Genomic DNA, 15,729 nt, shown 5'->3' with positions numbered 1-15,729 from the left:
CAAAATTGAAAAAAAAACTTAGGTTAAATGTACATAACATATTTTTGAAGGTTATGTACAACCTTTGACTCAATGGTATAACTGAATTTTGAATATTACGTTCTATATATTTATTGAACAAATACATATTATTTGACACCAATCACTTTATATATTTGCAACGTTTTCCCAAATTAAATATTTCATGAAAACGGAGTAGCTGGATTTGCTTGTATACTACTTTTAGTTTAGTATCAGCTCTGCTCTCAGCTTAGTTTGATTAGTGATAACAAGTTATTTACGTGAATATTGTGTCAGTGTACATTCAATTTGCACTGTATTAATAAAAAATAACATACATTATAGTACAATAAAGTACCGATTATCCGAGCCTCCGGGTTAACCAAGGCACATAAACTATTTTCCACTGTTATACAACACTTACTACACTACGGTAGTTACATAATTAATGCAGATTTTACGCTTACCTGATCTATGGTTATTGGTAGAGGCTTCGGAGAGGGAATAAAGACATTGCAACTGAGGCATGACTCCAGCAACAAACTTGGCTATCTGTGGACCTCTTGTCCTGCGGGCTCCTACTGTAGGCAGGTCCAGGGCAAAGATGTTTGTCAGCACACTACAATAACAACCAGATGTTATATTAGAGGCCCTTGCAGCCAAGCGAGCTAGTTCAAATCTAAGGCCCATGTTGCGTTTCTTTACTTCGTCTACTACCATTAGAACCAGTTCTATGGGAAAATTACTCTTGTCATGTATTCATAATTGTTGTGAAAGAAAATTGACGCTCCCACCAAGTATGAATTGCATTTTCTGATTAATTGTCAACCGCTGTCAAAGTCTATCGCCACTTGATGGACGTCAATTAAGTAAAGTGTTTGGATGTAGAAAATGTGTGCAAGGGGGTGATGGAGTTTGGAAGTAGTGTTAGAAATTTTCAATTTCCAATCGCGATAATAGCGGTAATTTTCTGACCGCCCGATCATTACAGAGATGTTGGCTATCGGTATAGGAACTAACTTTTGACACTCGATTGTCGATACAGATACCAATGTCCAAGTATTGGTGGTATCAAGAATCGACACATTCTTAGTTGTTCTATTTTTTTATTTGTTTTTCTTACATTTTGCATTAAATGTAAGAATAGTAGGTACTTAGGCTACAATTTGTTTCATTACCTTAACAAATGAAATCTTACAAAAGTTAAATTGTGCTGAAATAGTTAGACTTTATTCTGTGGTGCATACTGCATGTTAGCTACTACCGTAGAACCAACACAAGTAGACTCCTCATCCCATTGTAAATTTTGAAGCTCATTTTTCGTTTTTAGTTCGTGTCCGGTGGCACTGATCGGCATTGTCCCTAGTGTCGACAAAATTTTGTTTCTATTATTTTAAGGTTAATTTTATGATTTGTGTTTACTATTTGGTTATATAACTAGGTGACGAGTTATCATTTATGATTAGGTTGTTTTATTTGGCTAAACGAGGTTATAAATTACTGAAATAACAAGAAAAAAAATTTAAACAAACACAGCCTCTACAGTGCACCAGACAGAACTAAGAATAAAATTGGATTCAGCTGTTACATAAGGATGAGAAGTCTACTAAGGGAGTAGGCCTATGTTTTATTCATGATATTACCTTCCGATTCTCTCCCTCAACAGTTGGTAAGGGTGGGACAGTTTGGGACTGAGGTAGTCCAACAACCTGTTGAAAAGCTCCACCACTCTCCACTCCTGCTGGTTTAAGGCTCCTTGTAAGGCACTCAGACGACTGTCAACATTCAATGTGATTAAAATACTTTACTTTTTACTCTGGTTATTCCACTTGTGGAATTGGTTAATTTGTAGGAATAACAGCCAGTAGAGCTACAGCTCGTATGTTTATAGTTTAAGTGTGTCACAGTGTCAATGAAATGTTAAGAATGAAATTAAAAACAGACTCTATAGTGTGCTATTTCATGATTTAAGCAGCTAAATCTATAGTACACGTGCCTTACAATAGGCCTAAGGAATAGTCTGTAATCTGTAAAGTTTAGTAAAATTTTCATGAAATGAATGTTATGAAACCTTGACACAAATCGGTTCCATTAGCCTACAATATATTTCTTGAGGCACATTAATTAGTTTAGTAGTACAAATATGTCAACTCAGAGAGTTTACATTTGATACTGTGGCAACAATTGTAGTCGTGCAGACTGTATAATAAAACCTGAAGATTCTCAGGCCCCAGTACTTTCTGAACTAAAGAAACTAACTGATTTGGTAAATATCTTGGTTATGAATGTAAACACGTAAAAATCTACAGATTTGAAAAACATCAAAAAGAAGGTTGAGGTAGTCAATTCAAAACTCATGGGGGTTGAGGAGTGCTTAAAGGATTCTGAAGCTAGAGTTGGAAGCTGGATGCAGATGTTAAATCTATCAACATTGGTATTGAAAAACTAAGTGAAAGTATTGATACTCGCCTAGCTAATGTTAAAACTCAAATGGATGAGCTTAAGCCAAGCTTAACTCCGCTGAAACTCAAAACACCCCTTCTATTCTGAGTTTTGAGGACTTTTTCTCTGAGATTAGTGACCGAAACCGACATGCTTTTAACGTTAATGTCTACAATCTACCAGAATGTAAATCAAGTGACTCTACTGCTAGAATTGCCCATGATAAGAACTAGCTACGGTATCTTACTCAGGCCATAGGTTTTGAGTCTCTTCTGTCAAGATTGACTGTAATCAAGATTAAGTTAATACATTTTTCGATTAGCATCTTTCTTATCAGTCTCAAAACTAACGTTATCTTCAATAACAATAAATTAATTATCTCAAGAAAAAATAAAACTCTTCCAAAACTCTTCTTAAAAATCTAAGGAACTACAATAAGATAAATATGATTGGATAACTAGAGAATAAGATTCATTTTAGTCTCAATTTTAAGATCAACACATATCAATCATTAGTTTATCTTAGGCTCAGTTATTACATTCTAGAATTTCTTTCCTTTAGACTACAACTAAAAGTGTATTTCATTAGTGTGTTAATGACTGTTAATATGCTATAGCAGAATGGTACTAAAATACTAATTTACATTCTAAAGTAATGAGTACGTTATCACTACAAATAAAAACAAAAGCAACAGCTTTAAACTAATGAACAGACCCACAGTCGATAAAAGACGACTCTTGTCTTAGAGGATCTTCCATTAGAAACTCCAACAGCCAGTGGTGGCGGTTTGGATCACGGTTCTCCTGAAATCATCAACAAGTTGGAAAAAATGAAAAAATTAGATTACATCATTATCACTCTTCAGAAACTTCGTTCAAATATTTCAAAAAGTGTAAAAATAACATCAATGTAAATATATATGTTTTGTAATTAGAATTGTCTTTCATCAATTTTAAAACCATTTACATTAACCAAACTTACTTGGAATAAATTTAAACTTCAGGAGTAGGGATGTGTCGATTATTGATACTGATTCTCGATACCACCGATACTTGGACATTGGTATCGGTATCAAGAATCGACTACCAAAAGTTTATTCCCATACCCGACTCATCTACAAAAGATCACACAATCGGACGATCACCGATATTTCCACGATCGTACAAGACTACTACGACTGCAGGAGTCTATGATTCTGCCACAATCGTGAAAGATGATAATAATGTCTACCGGTACACGGCCGAAATAATTAATGATTATGCCCCGATTGCGGAAGACGGGAACGTTTCAATGACTGCAGGAGTTGATTATAATGTTTACACGTCCACAGGTATGAACAAAATTGTGCCGCGATCCCAAAAGACGATGATAATTTTACACGGCCTAAGAAGGACTAGTTCATGTCCATACGACCATCATCATCACGGGCGCAATGAGCAACTGTCCGGGAGCCTCACTGTCTTCCCTTGGGAACACACCCCACTGTGTTCCAAGCCAAGATAACTGTGATGATGGAATGTGCTAGGGAGAACCTGTGTCTGGGCTTCGGGGACATCAACATTTCCATTTTCACAGACAGCCAGGCTGCGCTCAAGGAGCTCGACTCCTGCACTTCAACTCTAACTTGCATTCAACTTTGAACTTCAAGTCTAAGGTGGTCTGGGACTGTCTCACTGCAGTATGCGCCCTGGGCAGGTTCAACACGGTAACATTTTGTTGGGTTTGGACACTAAGGTATAGAAGGGTACAATGTGGCTGACAAGTAAGGAATAGAAGGGAACAAGGTGGCTGACAAGTTAGCAAACGTTGTGTCAGCCTCAGACTTTGTGGGACCACAGCCTTTCTGTGGAATTTCTTGTGGGGATGCATGTGACTCAGTCATGCCATGGGGTCAGGAGGAACACAGGAAGACTTCAACACCATTGGGTAAGCAGGCTTACTCTCTTTCCCCCTTCCCAGACGGTCACCTCCAGTGCTCTACGATTAGATAGGAGGCAACTAAGGCAAATCACTAGTGACACAAGTAATCACAAATGGTCAAAGGCCGTGATTCCCTGAAACTGCACCTGCATCACTTGAGGATCTATAATGGAGACACTGCATGTATGAAATGTCGGCAGTACAAGGAGACCACAGGTCATCTACTCTATGACTGTACCTGTACAGCTCTGAACAAGGTAAAGGAAAGCAAAACACTCTTGGAACAATGACAAGGGGCAGACACCTTCCTCAGGAGGAGCTCATAGATAGGATGCTGCAGTTCATCAAGCAACTCAGGTTTGACGGGCTCTGACGCACCAAGTGGGGAGCACAAAAAGCCCATCTGCGGCTGACGTGCATCAGGACAAGGTGCGCCCCAACTAAATCAATCAATCAATCACGGCCGTGGGATGTGAACAGAAATTTGCCGCAATTGCAGAAGACAACGTTTCCGTAACCGCGGGAGTAGAAGATAATGTCTACACGACCACGTGAGATGTTTATGATTTTGCCGGGATCGCGCAAGACAACGATGACGTTTTCATGACCGCAAGAGTCGATGATGATGTTTACACAGCCGTGGAATATGAACAGAGATCGTCAGATGTCAAGAGCGATTGGCAAGACATTGGGAGTGGTAGGAAGACATTGGGAGCAATCGGATGATGTGAGGAGCATTTGGCAGACATCAGGAGCAATCATCAGACCTCAGTTGTATTCTATATTAGGCGGAGACGGTGTTTCCGCTAATGTCGCAAAAATGACTTTATGTTCAGTACCGGTAATTATCATTTTCAATAGTCTGGCAACGCCCGACCCAACAAGTCTCTATAATGGAGACACTGCATGTATGAAATGTCGGCAGTACGAGGAGACCACAGGTCATCTACTCTATGACTGCACAGCTCTGAAAGAGGTAAAGGAAAGCAAAACACTCTTGGACGCAATAGGTCCTGATCCCGCCAAATTAGCCAGCGTAAAATTGTTTAATATTTGTAAAATGTAATTCACAAAGCTTACTTATTTACTCTTGAGGACCTGATACCGAAGTTGTATTACTGAAAGTGCAGTAGTCCTAAATAAAATGACTAAATGAGGTGCACTGTATTATAAATAAATACATAGGCTAACTAAAACTCACAGACGCTGTGGCCGCCATCACGCTCCAGTCATTGACAGTTTCCACAGTCATGTTGGTGAAGGCAGTCCTCAGTAAAGGCAGCAGGTAGTCCCACATGTGTTGCACCTTCTCATATGGCCAATGTTTCGCCCCTCTGATCATACCTTGACCAAATTATAATCAGTGTTATCACATAGCTGACACACAAGATTTAGCTTGGTTCTAAAAACCTCAAAAAATCCCTTTTTTATAAAATACAAAAAGGATAGTAGCTAAGATAGAGCAGAGGAATTATGTTGCCCAATGTTTATGTTTATAGATACTTCTATATTTCAAACGTTAAAAATAAAATTAAAAGCAGCAAAAGCTCCAGCCTTTATTTTACCTTAAACTATAACAGAACATTTTCTCCTCAGACCCCCGCAGCAGCAATCCTGCAGACTTAGCGAATGTCCATTTACCTAGTTGGATTTTCAGTAAAATATTCCCTTAAATTGTCAGATTTATTTTCTATTGAAATATCATTAATTTTAATTAGTGCTTAGGTTTGCTGCTAGAGGTATGGTAATTTAGTGTGTTTGTTATTGAAATGTTAATAGCTTTATGAAATAAACAAATTTGATCAAATATATATTCCTAAGCAAGCAAAGTACAAGAGTTTTGCTCTCCATAAAAATAATAGTTTTTTTATTCTCGCTGTAAAGCCGCGTTAACACTGGAGTTAGAAACACGTGTTTACAGCTAATGTTCCAAAAAAACCAAGCAACACATAATTATTATGGTGTTGGAAACAGTGTTTTAGCGATTACAATAGAAATTTAGTTTCCCACCAGAAGTCGGTACCAAAGAAATGGTGTTCCAAACATGAGGAATTTTTTTTTGTTGAACAAATTTTTCTGTACTTCTACGCTGTTTACAACACTTAACCCCCGAGGACTGACCTTGTGTTCCTGGGAACGGTGATTAAATTATTTCCAAAAAAATCAAAGAAATGTGCTCTATCTGTTGTAAACTTTTTTTTTCTAAACAAGTGCTACCAACAAAAAGCTACGAACATTTTGTTCCAAAATTTGGTGTAAACGCAGCTAAACTGTCTCTTCGTACAACAACGCTACAATCTACTCAATTAGCCTATTAGTTTTTCAAGCACTATAACATATTTTAGAAAGAAATTGCAAAATGTTATGTTATGGGGGTCAAAAATGGGAAAAATCAATTTTTACCCCATAAAACCTCCAAAAAGCCCCATTTCCATGGTCCATCATGCTGATTCGCGAACCTCATACGAATAATTGTAGGTTTACAATTATTGTTTGTACCCACAAAAAATACAACAAAAAGAGATATGGATATAAACATAAACAAATTACATCTTTGGCCCAAATGCATAATTGCATACACTAAAAGCTTATAGCAGCTGGATTGACATTTCCAGTTAAATAATAATAAAATGATGTTTATATTCGGGCCAGGGACATCATTTGTTTGTTAATGATCCGCTTTCTGATCTATTCATGTTTGTACCAAATGTCATCAAAATCAGATGGTTTTCACTCGAGTTATTGTGCTATACTATTAGACATATTTGTATGCTTTGGAATTCAAACTGGTAGTGTTTTTGGCGTCTGGAGACATCAAAACAAAAAAGTTAATCAGTCCCAGTTCTAGGTCTTACCATGAGACCTACGGTAATAGCTTATTCTCTAAACGGGAAATTTGCTAAAAGAACAACTTTGAGAAAGAGAGGCCTTTATTTCTCAATGAAATGCTTAACATTTCCCACATGTAGCGAATATTTAAACAATCCAATATTGATTCAAACCTTTAAAGAAAAATTAGGTTCAGCCTACTTTCAAACTGAGAAAAAGCTGCTGATTTTCCTCAGGATATAATTTGTGTTTTCGGTACGACGCGCGTCTACATGTCCGTAGTAACGAAAATAAAAGTAGGCCTACCGTGTATATGTATGTTTTATTTGTGATGTATGTAAGTGTAAAGTTCGTGTACGTGTTTCAAAACTTCAGGACACACCCAACGGGGAAGATCAAGACCTTATATTAGGACTGATAATGGCAATTTAATTTTGCCGAAATGCATCTCCTGTATTAGGATACAGCACATTAGGATCGACTGGCGGACACAGGTAATTTAACCTCTTTAAACTTTAATTTAATCACTCAGCTATTTAGCTAAGTAACTAAAATAGATTTAGGTTTAATCTAAATTACAATAAAAGGAGATCAACTAGATAGCGATCTGCTGCGGTCAAATTCACAGTCTAAATTTATGGTTTTTACCTTTCTTACTTGTTTTGAGTCTATATCCTTTATCCATTCATTGTATTGGTAATGTGTTTAGAAGTTTGACACTAATTTGTTTGTATAAATGAATATGAGTTCCTTATGATGGTAAAGTGGGTATCTCACCAGTGATAATCTCAGCAGCACACCTCTGGTTGCTCTCCTGTTTGTCTGCTATCAGCCGCTCTAGATGAGGCTTGAAGAACTCCACATACTTGTCTCCAGAGTTACGGAACAAGTTCTGGTCAAACAAATTAATATCACTCAATAGTTGGTCAAAACTGATATTCATCCACAGTGTAAACATTTTTTGAGATTTGAACAAGTAAAGCATAGTGAACAAGTCACGTTTTTACACTTGAGTTAAATTAAACTAAGAACGATGTTAAGAAACGATGCCATGAAGAAATATTACGTAGCGGCAAACGTGTAAACTAAGCAAATTTCAAGTTTCATTATTGAAATATTCTAATATGGCCAAGATAATAACTAGTTGTTTGAAATTTTAAACTTAGAGGCTCGCCCTGTATGAATTACATTTGTTCATGATTACTTAGTTTTGCATCTATGAGGAACATGACAAATTACATTTTCATCAAATTTAAAAAGCCTTAGGGTAAATAAAGAAATCAGAGAACTGTTACAAGAGTCACTGTGACTATATAGACAAGGGTAAAATACATTACAATCATACAGTGTTTTTGGCTTTTAGAGATCCTAAAACAAAAAGATAGAGCGGTCCCAGTAGATGCAAACCATAGTATGAATTTGTATAAAAAAACTTGTTATAACAATTTAGTATTTTCTCAGAAGAATATTTTGATGTTAAATAGATAAGTTTTAACTACCAATTAGTAGGTGTACCTCATTGAAGTTTTATAATGAACTATGATTAAAGAAGATATGTAGTGACTAGAGGTAGGCCGATACTCGATATTTGCCTGTTTTGGGTTCGATACCGATACTGACACTGAACCTTTGAATGCTACGAATCGGTGCGGATTAAGTCAGTTCAGAGCGGGTAAATTGCCGTTGCCGTTACGAATCCTAGCTGTTTGCCTACTTAGTTAAATATGCTCGCAACTCGAGTCGAGTAGTAGAGGTTAAGCCGATTTCGTTGATATTTGACAGGTAAATAACAAGAAAGGAAAATGTTTGAGAGTTTTATTTAATCCCTTAACCCCTTTCAATATTGACATACTAGGCCTAATAATAATCGGCAACCTAGACATCGCTTGCGTCATCCATTTCACTGACAGCGACAGCTGACACTGGGTGATAGTGATAGGTAGTGGTGTGCAGCGAGTGCGATGCATTGAAATTTCAATTCGATGCATGGAATCCCGATTCGATCCAGCATGCATCGACTTGGTCACGATGCAGTTCTAAAAAGGGATGTGTTGATTATCGTCATCGATACCACCATCCATTCGTTACCACTTGGACATTGGTATCGGTAACAAGACTCGATTGTCAAAAGTCGATTCCGATAATACCATCACCCGACAGGGATAAATATTTTATTTTAACATTTATTTACTTTATAGCTACAGTATTAGTTTTGTAATCACGGTTAACAATTTTCATAGCCAACTTAGAAACTATCTAGTTCAAAACAGCCACGGTGACATTGTTTTTCTTCAGCTCATTGCACAACACAATCTACATTTCAAGATGTCAGACTCAACTCATGAGACAACCGGCGCGCGAATGTCCTGCCAACACAAAATTAATTATACTAAACAATGTCTGTAACAATAAGTCAGGTATTTAGATGTATTATTTTTATTTTTAGTACAAAATAAATAACCTAAACACGTCGAAATGTTCAGTTTCATTCTGCATTATACGCATCATTAGACAAATTATATTCAACCATTAAACTTTAACAGTCGTATGGTTAGGCTTGCTTTATATTGCGCCAAAAAGTAGGTCCATATTTGTCTGTACTATCTACCTGATTAAATAGTTTAGTGAAGTTTTAAGTGCTACTATGACATAATGTATTTATTGAAAAATATCATAAGCCTTAGTCCATGTCGATTTTGTAATGTTATAACGAATGGTGAATGTTGACAATAAAAGTATGTAACAACAGTTCTCATTGGTCAGGAGGCGACAATGCACTACCATGTCAGCCAATCGACTTTCGTGTTTCAATGGAGCAAATGACGATCGCTTAGACATCGTTTTATGTGCTTATTGTGGGAGGGAAGGGTGTCGATAATTATCGTGATTCGAGATCCGATATGTAGTACGTGTTCGTTTATACATAATGAGTATAAAAAACTAGGTTAGTTACAGACAGGTTCAAAACATTGATTGTTCCAATCCATTGTTGACACCCATACACCGAGGTTATAGTGACGTCGTGCATAAGGGCCAGGCAGGCCGGTTCATAGTGAATCCACTCTGCCGAACCTATACTCTTGGTATCATCGGGAACATAGTCAAACACTTTTGTTACTAAATAAAACTATGGCATGTTTTATAACAGCACTCTTTTGGAGATTTTAGTCCCAAAACATAATCTTTATTGTAGGCTAAAAGTAAAACCTATCTATTGCCATACTTTTCTCCAAAGAAGTCGACTTATTCTACAATGTCTTTAAAAAATACCAGGTTTCAGTCAAAATACTTTTGTAAAAATTGACAATGTGCTGTTTTAGCACAGTCATTCCTTGACCACGATCTTTTTTACTCACTAGAGAAAAAGACTATCCTTACAAAAAGTATTTATAGGCCAAGATGTATGTAATTTTGTTTAAAGTATAACTGCAATTGCTTTTAAAAATAAATACAAAAACTGTCAAATGACTTAGATTAATACTTATAAGCCTATTTATAAATTAGAGGAAACTTTATTAGATCTCATTTTAGTCAAATTCAAACATTTACAGTGTTTTAAAATAATTAACACTCAGGAACTTTTGTGTAATGGAAATCTGCAAGCGACTGAGGCCGAGGGTGAGCATGTGAACCAGGCTTTAGAGCAAACTTTCTCTTTTCCTACCCAATGTCCCATTAGACGGTGGGCGGGGCTTCACACTAATAAACACTCAGTTCATTCATTCACAGTAGAGAATAGTTTTTGTGGCAGTGACGTATGTCTCTTGTCTGCTCTTCATAGCTCACACGTAGATTTCTTTTGAGAAATTATAAGTGATAACCTTAATTAAAAATAAGTGAAAAACTGTTGATATTTTCAAGGAAGAAAAGTTAAGAAATAAAAGTGTTAAAAATAAAAAGGTTCTTTGATTAGTTATTCTTTTTTTTCAAAAATATCCTCATTTATGAATGTGTTTTCAGCTAGACTTGGTGACTTTTTCATAGTTGAACAAATTTTGAAGATATATAACTGTTTTTCATACAACTAGTGAGGAACTGTCATTATATAGGAAGTTTGTTTTTACTCTCTTAGGGAAAAAACTTACAGAGTATTTGTAGGCCAAGATATACGTAATTTTTTTAAAATTTAAATAGCTTAATGAGTTAACTAAGACAATTGATGCAATTTCAAATAAATACAAAAGCTGACAAATGACAGATAAATACTTACTTATATAATCCTATTTATGAATTAGAGGAAACTTTATTAGATCTCATGCTTTAGTCAAATTCAAACATTTACAGTAGGCCTATTTTAAAATAAACACTTAGTTCCATATTTTTGCAATTGTTTTTTGCAATTAATAATAAACCTTTAACACCAAAATATAAGTTTGATACCATACATATTGTGTTTTTTTATGGTATACAGTAACAGTTTAGATAGGTAAGATAGGTATCGAGAGTACTTTGGTGGTATCGGTATCGACAATTTTGGGTATCGGCTAGGGGTGTGCGAATAGCGATTTTCAACCTCGAGCCGAGCCGAGCCGAGCTTTTTAAAAAATTTTCGAGCTCGAGCATTTTTGAGCCGAGCTTTTCCCAGCGTCACCTTATCTAAGTTATTAAACTTTTTTTCTTAAAAAAGTGCATAATAATAATAATTTCTGTCAATTTTTAAATAAACACAATGTTATTTTAATATGTTTAAAAACATTGAGAATTGCCAAGACATCAAATAGTAGATAGTTACGATAAGAACTGAACTGAACTAAATTAAGATGCAAGAAATAAAAGGATATCGATTGAAGGCCTGACGAGATATGCTGTGCAGACTGAGACAATCAAATTGTCTTTCATAACAGAACAGCAACGCGACATTGAATGACGACAAAACAACTAGCAACTCGATTACATAATGTATATTGTAACTACTATGAATATTTAATCCTATTTTGTATAAATAAATACAAAATAAATTTTAAAACACGTGATTATTCTTTTTGTTTTCCATGCACAAAATATTTTTGTTTTATGAATCGTATTAATCAAAAAAAGAACATGGTTGGTTTGGATCCCAAAAGGTGGAGGGACAAGTAAAAAGTAAACTTATACATTAAAAAAGATATAATTTACATATAGAGGAAATAGACCAAAACACTAAATTTAATAGAATAACACACAAAGTAAACAAGAAATGAAATAAAGAACACGATGATTTAATACTGTCACTCAATTTTGTTATCTAGAAGGGTCGGCAACTAATCAATAAATAGCCAAAACCAGTTTCCTCCCCTTCACACAGTCTCACCGCCCCCCTCCCCCCCTAAGCCGGGAGGCCCAACACTTTGTCCTTGAAACACCCTTGCATCTGAAACAATAAACCCTTACACCCGTGTTGCTGTTTTGACAACAGGTTTATGAATGCGATCACTATTTTTCATTTTCCAGAATTAACTATCAATTATTATTATTTGCAAGTTACAAATAGGAAACTACATCACATTATGGTATTCAATGATCCATGTATTATCAAAAATTAATAATTCATTACTTATTTTGATAATAAAAAGCATTCATTACAGCCCGCACCACTTATTGATATATATATAATCATCAAAGTAACTGTTACTTTTAAACAAAATAAAATAGGTACAAAATTGTGTGGCCAGTCAAACTTTATAAACAAACATTTTATTCTATAAAATATAGATGGTAAATAGGGGTTGGTTTAAAGGGAATAAAATACAAAACAGATTAACTAATTATTTTGATAAACATTAGAAAGGTTATGGGTTTGATTGAACTAAAATAACTGCAGGGAAACTTATAAGTAGAAAAGTCGTCAACCACAATCTGTTTAATCAGTACATTGTTAGAGAGAGAGAGAGCAGAGAGAGAGAGAGAGAGAGAGAGAGAGAGAGAGAGAGAGAGAGAGGGAGAGAGAGAGAGAGAGAGAGAGAGAGAGAGAAAGAGAGATAGCAGATAGGGGCGTTTGATAAGGAATCTGAAAAGTAAACAAACAAGGAACAACGGCATGACGATACTCTTTACAGCCTTATTGTGTCGCCCACTACATTTGCACACGTAACCACTTTTTGTTTCTTCCTTATCTTTCATCCGTCCCAAAATAGAATTCCTGAAATAGTTTGTTGGTATAATCTCCCCTCCCACACAAGGCGCAGTGCTCAATGCGCACTGTAGGTTGTCACGGCAACCATGTGTCGTCATAGCGACGAGCCAATCACGCACTCGCACTGCGTTGTATATTACGATACGAATAGCTGTGTTAGAAAGACAACGCGATAGGTGGTAGTTTGTCTCTTTCCTATCTCCTCAAAATTACGATCGATAATCATTGCGTCTTGACTGAGCTGAGGTTCGTGCGTATCAAACCTCCAATGCATGAACAACGTAGAATTGTGATAACATTGTTTTCAATTACGACCCAAATTAAGTGTTTTTTTTTTAGTTTTGACTTAGTATTAAAAGCTCGGCTCGAACTTCGAGCTTTTTCAAAATGCCTCGAGCCGAGCCGAATAATGAAAAGCTCGACCAAAAAGCTCGAGGATTCGAGTACTCGCACACCCCTAGTATCGGCCCATCTCTAGTAGTGACTTTACAATAGTCTGGTTTATTAAATATTGTTGAAGTAACACAATACACAGTAACCTACCTTAAACAGGATAAATCGCATGCCATTGAATTTGTCCTTTCCTTTCTTATCCTCTAAAGAGAAAAATGACATTAACTTGTCAATCATCCTTGGATCTGAGAAGAAGTCATCCACCTCTCTCTCCCCCGCACTTAGCTCTTCCCTTGTTCTGTCTAGTGGTGGTTGTTCTTGTGATGGACTGTAAACTTTCAGCTCTCTGAAATAATTTCTGTGGTTTTATGTTTGTAAACAGGAAAGTGAAAACTGGCTGAGATGTTTTTCCAACTCACATCTGCTTAGGTTGAAATACTGACACTAACTGAGAAATATTTTAACTTTTATGTATGGTGTTTAAGTTTCTTGTACAACAGTGGACTCTTTTCCATCTAGATATGATGATATCTGAGCTCGACCCCCTAAAAAACTCTTGGGTGCTGTTTGACATCATTAATTATCATATTAGCAAATTTCCCTATAGGTAAGTAGTTATTACTGTAGGTGGCACGATAAGACCTAGGCCCGGGACCAATTTACTTTTTCATTTTGATGTCCCCAGAAGCCAAAAACATTCAAATATATATTATACGTCCGTGAACGCGATAACTTGAGAAATTTCTGTCGGATTTTGATGAAATTTGGTTTAAAGGTGTAAAGCGGGATAAACTTGAAGTTTGCGAACCAGAACGATCAGACCATGGGTTTTACGGGGGGTTTTATGTGGTAAAAAATGGGCTTTCTCATTTTTGACCCTCAAAACACTAAATTTCCCAATGTCTCTCTAGACTATTTTTAAACAGCTTTAAAAAACAAGTAATTTAGTATATGAAAGTGTTTTTGTACAGTTATTGGTAACCAAGAAAATAAAAAAAAAAACATGTCCTATGTGTTTGGGGGGTTTGTCCTATGTTTATGGAGAATATTGTAAAATGTTGTAGTTTGCTTGTTTATGGATATATATATATATATTTTATTTGAAAATTTATTTTATACTAAGCTATTAATATTTTACTGAAAACCATACTTTATTCGTTTCCTTGTAGCAGCTTACTTACGTACTCGTTAAACCTAATGTTATTTAAATAGATTTAATTGAAAATCAATTCAGACGGATGGAAATTCGCTTAGTCTCAGGTTTGCTGCAGCGAGGGTATTTTTTTGTATGGGAGGGGTAGGAGGTTAGGAAGCTTGTAGAATTGACTATACAAACAAGCAGTGTGTGACTCACTTGGGCCAGTCGTAGTAGCTGACGTACTGATTGTGTACATATCTGGGCTGGTCCCAGGCATCAGGTGATCTTGGGACTGTAGAACTGTTGTACTGCAGCCACTGATTGTCATCTCTGTCACCATAAGGCACTCTACCACTGCTGCTGCTGTCTTGTAGTACCACACACTGCTTATTGTGCTTCCGCTTCTGCTGTTTCAGCACAAATATTGTACATCTAATGGCAACCTGCAATCCCAAAATAGCTATACAAACTCTAAATTTGAACAAAATTTTCTTAAACTGTAAATATTATATCTGAATTAATCCTTTTTGCAACGGATTAAGTACACATACAAACTTGCATAAATGTGCAGTTTCAGGACTGATATGCCTTACAACATTGTATATTTTGTGCTATACCACATTTATTTAGTACCCTTTAGTTAAAAAAAGAGTAAATACTTGATTTTAATAATAAGCTTCCTTGACTGAACAATGTTGTCAAACTCCTCCTTAAAGGATTGTGGAGTTCACCTGAACCGGAATAGGGAAAAGGTACTTTGTAACGTGATATAAAATTAAATAAAATTCCTCAGTCAAATAAAAAAGAATTATGTTCCTTCTCAACACCATATATTTGCATCAACACATTGGACACATCAATAAGTATTTTTGTCAATTCAATGACACAGTCTTGT

At 35.9% G+C, this 15,729-nt stretch overlaps 1 protein-coding gene across 1 annotated transcript in view; it reads right to left on the bottom strand.

The window, feature by feature from the left end:
* LOC128986661 (proteasome activator complex subunit 4-like) overlaps positions 1 to 15,729 on the bottom strand; it is a 110,491-nt gene that overhangs the window by 17,296 nt on the left and 77,466 nt on the right. Inside the window, exons 23-29 of the mRNA XM_054407141.1 lie at positions 15,051 to 15,277; positions 13,847 to 14,042; positions 7,969 to 8,083; positions 5,564 to 5,706; positions 3,157 to 3,245; positions 1,644 to 1,775; positions 468 to 619 (exon numbers count right to left, since the gene is read on the bottom strand). Of these exons, the coding sequence (XP_054263116.1) occupies positions 468 to 619; positions 1,644 to 1,775; positions 3,157 to 3,245; positions 5,564 to 5,706; positions 7,969 to 8,083; positions 13,847 to 14,042; positions 15,051 to 15,277 (1,054 nt within the window). The remainder of the gene's footprint in view (positions 1 to 467; positions 620 to 1,643; positions 1,776 to 3,156; positions 3,246 to 5,563; positions 5,707 to 7,968; positions 8,084 to 13,846; positions 14,043 to 15,050; positions 15,278 to 15,729) is intronic.

This window comes from Macrosteles quadrilineatus, unplaced genomic scaffold (assembly GCF_028750875.1).
Source record: "Macrosteles quadrilineatus isolate MER2022 unplaced genomic scaffold, UCM_ALF_1.0 Scaffold_1__1_contigs__length_201487025, whole genome shotgun sequence".
Lineage (NCBI taxonomy): Eukaryota > Metazoa > Arthropoda > Insecta > Hemiptera > Cicadellidae > Macrosteles > Macrosteles quadrilineatus.
This window is presented reverse-complemented; position numbering and strand designations above follow the sequence as displayed.